We start from the raw sequence: 9328 nt of genomic DNA on the forward strand, positions 1-9328 counted from the left end.
ATGCATATTTCTCAATATTCCTCGACCAACAATAGAATATCAATTCAGTTGAAATGTTGTCCACGACTTGGACGGCTAATTAAATAAAATAAAGTATTCCTGCGTTTGTATTCCTGGATACATTAAGGCATCCGTTAGTCTTGCGAGACCATGGATCTGTGCCTGGAAAGTCGTTACTCTGCAGGGGGCAGGCCTGGGCAATGTTGTATGGAAGACCGGCAGTTGCCCATGCTGTAAATCTCCCCTCTCCACGACACTGATGTTGTCCAAGGGAAGGGCATTAGGACCCAGACAGCTTGGCAGCAATGTCGTCGCAGAGCACTGTGTGATTAAGTGCCTTGCTCAAGGACACAACACGCTGCCTCGGCTGGGGCTCGAACTCACGACCTTCAGATCGATAGTCGAACGCCTTAAGCACTTGGGCACGTGCCCACACTCCTGGACACATACAGTAAATTGACTGATATACATATCGAACCCATTGATAAACATAGAAAATGCAGCACTTCAAAAAGCTACTATACGTATTTGTTAGTTAAAATCAAGCTATCACATATAATTTACGTTTTAGTTTTTTAAATAAGTGTTGGTCTTAAAGTTTTAGGGCTCAGCTCTAGCGTAGCGTGTAGCGCGATGCTCTGACAGCTTGGGGTATCGGATTTCGGAGTTCAGCTCCCACGCCGTTTGTAAGAAAAGTGTACATTCGCCCCATGGCTCTATGGGTTTCCACAACATGCTCTGCTTTTCTCTCACAAACCAAAGACATGCCAGTTATTAGGTTAATTTGCCATTGTAAACAGCCCTGTGAATCATCTTGGGTTAAATAGCAGGGTTGCTGGGCGGCACGGCCCATTGCTTTATCCGTGCTGCATCTCTGAAAAAGAAGTTATTACCAGAACAAAAACAAAATTTACTATTCTCTCGTTTCAGGCACATCCAACGTCAAGTCAATTATTGGTTGGTTCCTCGCTGTTCTGATCGCGTTGCTGGCTCTCTTGGTTTCTGTATATTACTTCCGGAAGACAAACACTTCCAGTAACAAACGCGGTACGAATAACACTTCACATTATTCTGGTTTTGTTTTCCAACCTTGAATCATTAAGGGTGGGGCGTTCCATAATGCATAGAATACAGTTTCTGAATCCTGTTCTCTGTTTTATGGAAGTCTGCATTTTGTTAAAGTCTGTTGCATGAATCCACGACGATATCCTGTCCCACGACAGAAAGTTTATTTGTCGTTCTGAAAGTACGCTGCTTAAATACGGACTCTTTAGCATAGAAATTACGTGCTTGTTTGTTTCGACGATCTGATTTATATTAGGATTCCCTTGCACAGAAATTACGAGGTTGTTCGTTTTCGACGATCTGATTTATATTAGGATTTGGACGATTCGATTTATATTAGGCAGGAAATGCTATTGGATAGACTGTTCGGCCTGAAGGCTGATAAGTCCCCGGGACCTGATGGTCTGCATCCCAGGGTGCTTAAGGAAGTGGCTTTAGAAATCGTGGACGCATAGGTAATCATTTTCCAATGTTCTATAGATTCAGGATCAGTTCCTGTGGATTGGAGGGTGACTAATGTTGTCCCACTTTTCAAGAAAGAAGGGAGAGAGAAAACAGGGAACTATAGACCGGTTAGCCTGACGTCAGTGGTGGGAAAGATGCTGGAGTCAATTATAAAAGATGAAATTACGACACATTTGGATGGCAGTAACAGGATTTACGAAGGGGAAATCGTGCTTGACTAACCTTCTGGAATTTTTTGAGGATGTAACTATGAAAATGGACAAGGGAGAGCCAGTAGATGTAGTGTACCTGAACTTTCAGAAAGCCTTTGATACAGTCCAGCATAGGTGATTAGTGGGAAAAATTAGGGCACATGGTATTGGGGTCGGAGTACTGACATGGATTGAAAGTTGGCTGACTGACAGAAAACAAAGAGTAGCGATTAATGGGTCCCTTTCGGAATGGCAGGCGGTGATCAGTGGGGTACCGCAGGGTTAGGTGCTGGGACCGCAGCTGTTTACAATATATATTAATGATTTAGATGAGGGAATTAAAAATGACATTAGAAAATTTGCAGATGACACAAAGCTGGGTGGCAGTGTGAAATGTGAGGAGGATGTTATGAGAATGCAGGGTGACTTGGAGAGGCGCTGGGCGAGTGGGCAGATGCATGGCAGATGTAGTTTAATGTGGATAAATGTGAGGTTATCCACTTTGGTGGTAAGAACAGGAAGGCAGATTATTATCTAAATGGAGTCAGGTTAGGAAAAGGGGAAGTAGAACGAAATCTAGGTGTTCTTGTACATCAGTCACTGAAAGCAAACATGCAAGTACAGCAGGCAGTGAAGAAAGCTAATGGCATGCTGGCCTTCATAACAAGGGGAATTGAGTACAAGAGCAAAGAGGCCCTTCTGCAGCTGTACAGGGCCCTGGTGAGACCACACCTGGAGTACTGTGTGCAGTTTTGGTCTCCAAATTTGAGGAAGGACATTCTTGCTATTGAAGGAGTGCAGCGTAGGTTCACGAGGTTAATTCCCGGGACGACGGGACTGTCATATGTCGAAAGATTGGAGCGACTGGGCTTGTATACTCTGGAATTTAGAAGGCTGGGAGAGGATCTTATGGAAACATATAAGATTATTAAGGGATTGGACACGCTGGAGGCAGGAGACGTGTTCCCGCTGATGGGTGAGTCCAGAACCAGAGGCCACAGTTTAAGAAGAAGCGGTAGGCCATTTAGAACTGAGTTGAGGAAGAACTTTTTCATCAAGCGAGTGGTGGATATATGGAATGCTCTGCCCCAGAAGACTGTGGAGGCCAAGTCTCTGGATGCTTTCAAGAAACAGACGGATAGAGCTCTTAAAGATAGCGGAATCAAAGTTTATGGGGATAAGACAGGAACTGAATACTGATTGTGAATGATCAACCATGATCACAGTGAATGGCGGTGCTGGCTTGAAGGGCCGAATGGCCTACTCCTGCACCTATTGTCTATTGTCTATTCTCTAAACCTACCAGTGCAAGCTCCTATCTGATGCCTCTTCAATTTCCTTTATTCCATTTCGATACTGATGCATGTGCTTTATGCTTCTCCTTCTCAAATTACAGTATGAGTTCAATGATTTTATCGTCACTGCCTCTTAAGGGTTCCTTTACATTAAGCACCCGAATAAGATCTGGATTATTACAGAAATCCCTATCTAATATAGCCTTTCTCCGAGTAGGCTCAAGACCAAGCTGCCAACTTGTAGGCATTCAAATAATTCCCTCTCTTGAGAGCCTACACCAACATTATTTTCCCAATTCCCTTGCATATTGATGTCTCCCACTATAATTGTGTCATTACCTTTATTACGTGCCTTTTCCAGCTCCCTTTCCAATCTGAACCTTGCACTATTTTCTCTCGACAACAACCTCCTGTCTTCTCACCGTATCCTTTCATGCCAGTCTAATCTATAATATATAAACCCCTGTTTTAAATATCCATAATAACCTGTACCCCACAGCCGCCTGTGGCAGGGAATTACACAGATTCACCACTCTGGCTGAATAATTTCTTCCTCATCTTCGCTCAAAGAGGACATCCCCCCATTCTAAGGCTGTGTTCTCTAGTGTTGGACTCCCCACCACGGGAAGCATCCCTCCACATCTACTCTATTGTCGCTGATGACTACATTTGTAAAAGGTGCATCCAGCTGCAGCTCCTGACAAACAGAGTTAGGGAACTGAAGCTGGAGCTGGATGAACTTCGGATCATTCGTGAGGCAGAGGCAGAAATAGACAGGAGTTACAGGCAGATAGTCACGTTTAAAAGTCAGGAGACAGGTAACTGGGTGACTGTCAGGAGAGGGAAGGGGAATAGACAGAATGAGCAGAGCACACCTGTGGCCTTTCCCATCAATAGATTAGTATACCATTTTGGATACTGTTGGTGCGGACGACCTACAATTGCAGTGGATGCGTCTCTGGCACCGCGACTGGACCCTCAGCTCAGAAGGGAAGGAGGGAAAAGATGAGAGCAGTAGAGATAAGGGAATCGATAGCTAGGCGGACAGATAAGAGGTTCAGTGGAAAAGTTCCAGAATCCCGGATGGTCTGTTGCTTTCCTGGTGCCAGGGTCAGCGATATCTCCGATCAGGTTCTCAGTATTCTCAAGAGGGAGGGTGATAAGCCAGATGTCGTGGTCCATGTAGGGACCGATGACGTGGATAGGAATAAGGAGGAGGTCCTGCAAAGAGAATTTAGGGAGTTAGGTGTAAAGTTGAAGGACAGGGCCTCCAGGGTTGCAATCTCAGCATTGCTACCTGTACCGCGTGCGATAGAGGCTCGAAATAGGAAGATAATGCAGCTAAATACGTGGCTAAGGAGTTGGTGAAGGAGGGAAGGGTTCATGTTTCTGGACAATTGGGCCTTGTTCCAGTGAAGATGGGACCTGTTCCAAAGGGACGGGTTGCACCTGAACTGGAGGGGGACTAACATCCTTGCGGGAAAGTTTGCTAGTGCTGCTCGGGGGTTTAAACAAGATTTGCAGAGGAAGTGGAACCAGAGTGTTAGAGCAGATAGTGAGGTGGAGGAGGATAAATGTCATGCAAGAACTGCAAGTATAGTGCATGGAGTAAACCAGATCTAACATATAAAGCAGCTTTGATGAAAGAGAAACAGATTAACGTGTGTAAAGGCAGTAAGGTAGAAGGGCTAAAGTGCGTGTACTTCAATGCAAGAAGTATCAGGAACAAAAGTGATGAACTGAGAGCTTGGATACATACATGGAATTATTATGTAGTGGCCATTACAGAGACTTGGCTGGCACCAGGACAGAATGGATTCTCAATATTCCTGGATTTCAGTGCAGTGCTTTAAAAGGGATAGACAGGCGGTAAAAAGGCGAGGAGGGATGCATTACTGGGCAGGGATAATATTACAGCTACAGAAAGGGTGGGTAATGTAGCAGGATCGTCTTTTGAGTCAGTATGTGTGGAAATCAGGAACAGGAAGGGAGCAGTTACTATATTAGGAGTACACTGTAGGCCCCCTTGAAGCAGCAGAGATACCGAGGAGCAGATTGGGAGGCAGATTTTGGGAAGGTGCAAAAATAACAGAGTTGTTATCATGGGTACTTTAACTTCCCTAATATTTATTGGCACCTGATTAGTTCCAAGGGTTTGGACGGGGCCGAGTTTGTTTAGTGTGTCCAGGACGGATTCCTGTCACAGTATGTTGACAGGTCGAATAGGGTGAAATGCCATACCTGATCCAATATTAGGTAACGAACCGGATCAGGTCACAGATCTCTCAGTGGGTGAGCATCTGTGCGACAGTGACCATCGTTCCCTAGCCTTTAAAATTATCATGGAGAAGGATAGAATCAGAGAGGACAGGAAATTTTTTAATTGGGGAAAGACAAATTATGAGGCTAGAACTTGCTGGTGTGAATTGGGATGATGTTTTTCTTGCAGGGAAATTTGGTATGGACATGAGGTCGATGTTTAAGCATCTCTTACAGTATATTAGGGATAAATTTGTCCTGGTGAGGAAGGTAAAGAATGGTAGGCTGAAGGAACCATGGGTGAAGAGTGAGGTGGAGAATCTAGTCAGGTGTAAGAAGGCAGCATACATGAGGTTTAGGAAGCAAGGATAAGATAGGTCTATTGAGGAATATAGGGTAGCAAAAAAGGAGCTTAAGAAGGGGCTGAGGAGAGCAAGAAGGGGGCATAAGAAAGCCTTGGCGAGTAGGGCAACAGAAAACCCCAAGTCATTCTTCAATACTGTGAAGAACAAAAGGAGGACAGGAGTGAAGATAGGACCAATTAGAGATAAAGATAGGAAGACGTGCCTGGAGGCTGTGGAAATAAGCGAGGTCCTCAGTGAATACTTCTCTTCGGTATTCACCAGTAAGAGGGAACTTGATGACGGTGAGGGCAATCTGAGTGAGGTTGATGTTCTAGAGCATGTTGATATGAAGGGAGAGGAGGTGTTAGAGTTGTTAAAATACATTCGGACGGATAAATCCCCGGGGCCTGACGGAATATTCCCCAGGCTTCTCCACGAAGTGAGGGAAGAGATTGGTGAACCTCTGGCTAGGATATTTATGTCCTCCTTGTCCACGGGAATGGTTCCCGAGATTGTAGAAGGCGAATGTTGTCCCCTTGTTTAAAAACGATAGTCGGGATGGTCCGGGTAATTATAGACCGATGAGCATTACGTCTGTGGTGGGAAAGCTGTTGGAAAAGATTCTTAGAGATAGGATCTCTGGGCATTTAGAGAATCATGGTCTGATCAGGGACAGTCAGCATGGCTTTGTGAAGGGCCATTCGTGTCTAAGAATCTTGATAGAGTTCTTTGAGGAGGTGACCAGGCAAATAGATGAGGGTAGTGCAGTGGATGTGATGTAGATGGATTTTAGTAAGGCATTTGACAAGGGTCCACAGGGTAGGCTTATTAAGAAAGTCAAAAGGGATGGGATTCCGGGAAGGTTGGCCAGGTGAATTCAGAATTGCCTTGCCTGCAGATGGCAGTGGGTAGTGGTGGAAGGAGTACATTCGGATTGGAGGGTTGTGACTAGTGGTGTCCCACAAGGATCGGTTCTGGGACCTCTACTTTTCGTGATTTTTATTAACAACCTGGATGTGGGATAGAAGAGTGGGTTGGCAATTTTGCAGACGACTCAAAGGTTGGCGTTGTTGTGGATAGTGTAGAGGATTGTCGAAGATTGCAGAGAGGCATTGATAGGATGCAGAACTGGGCTGAGAAGTAGCAGATGAAGTTCAGACCGGAGACATGTATGGTGCTACACTTCGGAAGAAGAAACTCCGAGGCAGAGTACAAAGTAAATGGCAGGATATTTGGTCGTTTGGAGGAGCAGAGGAATCTGGGGGTACATGTCCACAGATCCCTGAAAGTTGCCTCACAGGTAGATAGGGTAGTTAAGAAAGCTTATGGAGTGTTAGGTTTCATAAGTCGAGGGACAGAGTCTAAGAGTCGCGGGGTAATGATGCAGCTCTATAAAACTCCTGTCAGCCCACACTTGGAGTGCTGTGTCCAGTTCTGTTCGCCTCAATATAGGAAGGATGTGGAAGCATTGGAAAGGGTACAGAGGAGATTTACCAGGATGTTGCCTGGATTAGAGAGTATGCATTACGATCAGAGATTAAGAGAGCTAGGGCTTTACTCCTTGGAGAGAAGGAAGATGAGAGGAGACATAATAGAGGTATACAAGATATTAAGAGGAATAGATAGAGTGGACAACCAGCACCTCTTCCCCAGGGCACCACTGCTCAATACAAGAGGACATGGTTTTAAGGTAAGGGGTGAGAAGTTCAAGGGGCATATTAGAGGAAGGTGTTTTACTCAGAGAGTGGTTGGTAAGAGGAATGCGCGGCCTGAGGAAGTGGTGGAGGCAGATACACTGGTGAGATTTAAGAGACTACTGACACAAAACCTTTAATTCCGTCATCCAAGTCATTAATGTATAACGAAAAAAGAAGGGGTCCCAACGGAGACCCGTGGGGAACACCACTAGTTACCGGAGACCAACTTGAATAGCCCTAATTTATTCAAAACTTTACTTCCTGCCAATCAACCAATGCTTTATCCATGCTAGTATCTCTGGACGCTCTTCTGGACGAGTAATGCAGCTTTACGTATCGAGCCTAAAGTTGCACACGATATTCCAAATGTGGTCTGACAATATTTATAAAATCGCAGCAGCCAAATCTTGCTTTTACATAGTAGATGTCCTGTGTTATATTCCGGAACCGATGTATTCTGTTTCAATTTCCCCAAATCCACAATGCTTGTTACATAGTGCACACCCTCACAAATGAAGGAGGTCCCTTTAGAACAGATATCAGAAGGAATTCCTTTAGTTAGTTATGTGAATATGTGTAATTCATTGCCACAGACAGCGGTGGTAGTCAAACCATTGGGTATATGTAAAGTGGGGGTTGATTGATTTTTGATTAGTAAAGGCATCAAAGATTTTGGGCAGAAGGCAGGTGAACTGGCTTGGAGGCCGAATAAATGAACCATGTCGGAATGGCGGAAGATTTGATTGGCCGAATGGCTGAATTCCGCTTCTACAGTGTGTGTTATCGACGTGTGTTTCATAAAAGCACTGTGGCAACTCTCTTATCAGTACGCAATCTATAGATTAATTAAGTAGTTTCGCCTTCATGAAGGACTATTTTTGCTGCAGATCTGAATTGTGACACGATTTAAGTGATATGAAAGGATTCAATTAATGTGTTTGCATTTTATTTTGATCCGCAGAATACAGAATTTACGTCCGAGAGCGATTGCTTGACGATGTTACCCATATAGAGGCCATAGATGAGGAACCTTCATTTTAGTCACCGAATGCTGGGACTAGCTACATGTTTTATAATTAGCATACAAGGAATGGTATTGCTATTTAAATTCGTAGAAGTGAACCGCAGTTGTACAAAGGCGGTGTAAACAACCATTTTTTTTACTCAATAACATCAAGGCTTAATTTCTAGTGATATGCTTCCACACAACTGTTTTGATTATTTTTATTTTATGCTATTAACAATCCTGATAAACGAGTTCTTCACGCAAGCAAGCATAGCTGATGAAAGCCGGAGTATGCTGCACACGATTTATTATCATTTGATTCACTGAAAAAAAAATTACGGAGCGTTTTCCATTAGCATGATTTGAATTTCAATTTTTCGGACTGTTCATGTACCTTTGCTGAGTTTTTAAAATGATAAACCGATCAATGGTTCACTGGTTCAATAGTTCAATGTTTCAGTTGTTCAGTTTCATATCACAGAATGTATATAATATAGAGCCTGAAATGCACACTCTTCGCAGACATCCACGAAACAGAAAAAAAAACACAAGGAGTTATTGAAAGAAAACGTTGGATGCCCAAAGTCACCCCTTCATCATCATACGTACAAGTAAATGGCAAAAGTATCAACCCTCCCAGTCCGGCAGTTGCTCCTGCAAAACATGAATTCCCACCACCCACCATGCATGCCCTAGAGTCCTTGATCTGGAGTCTATCAAGCTCGCAATGACATAGAATCGGGCCCAGCCTTCAGATATTATCTGTCCAGAGATTATCCTTTCCCTTTGTGACCGCGTGACTGTCTCGCAGGTGATCCAATTTCCACTCGCAGATCGGAGACGTATGTATTACCAATAAAACATCGGAACCGAATTTTGCCTTTCGGCCTATAAAATTTACTTAGTCACTTAATTATGGCCAATTCATTATCGACTTAATATCTACTTTAATGTCCCCTTAGCTCTCATTCTTATGCTTTCCTCCCGTAATCATCAACGTTCCTAC

At 44.0% G+C, this 9328-nt stretch overlaps 1 protein-coding gene across 1 annotated transcript in view; it reads left to right on the forward strand.

The window, feature by feature from the left end:
• Window positions 1–8755, forward strand: part of LOC134338838 (scavenger receptor cysteine-rich type 1 protein M130-like) — an 83014-nt gene extending 74259 nt beyond the window's left edge. Inside the window, exons 17-18 of the mRNA XM_063034973.1 lie at window positions 931–1047; window positions 8278–8755. Coding sequence (XP_062891043.1) covers window positions 931–1047; window positions 8278–8357 — 197 coding nt within the window. The 3' untranslated portion in view covers window positions 8358–8755. The remainder of the gene's footprint in view (window positions 1–930; window positions 1048–8277) is intronic.
• Window positions 8756–9328: the final 573 nt, after the last annotated feature.

The sequence above is a fragment of the Mobula hypostoma genome, chromosome 28, assembly GCF_963921235.1.
Source record: "Mobula hypostoma chromosome 28, sMobHyp1.1, whole genome shotgun sequence".
NCBI classification, from domain to species: domain Eukaryota; kingdom Metazoa; phylum Chordata; class Chondrichthyes; order Myliobatiformes; family Myliobatidae; genus Mobula; species Mobula hypostoma.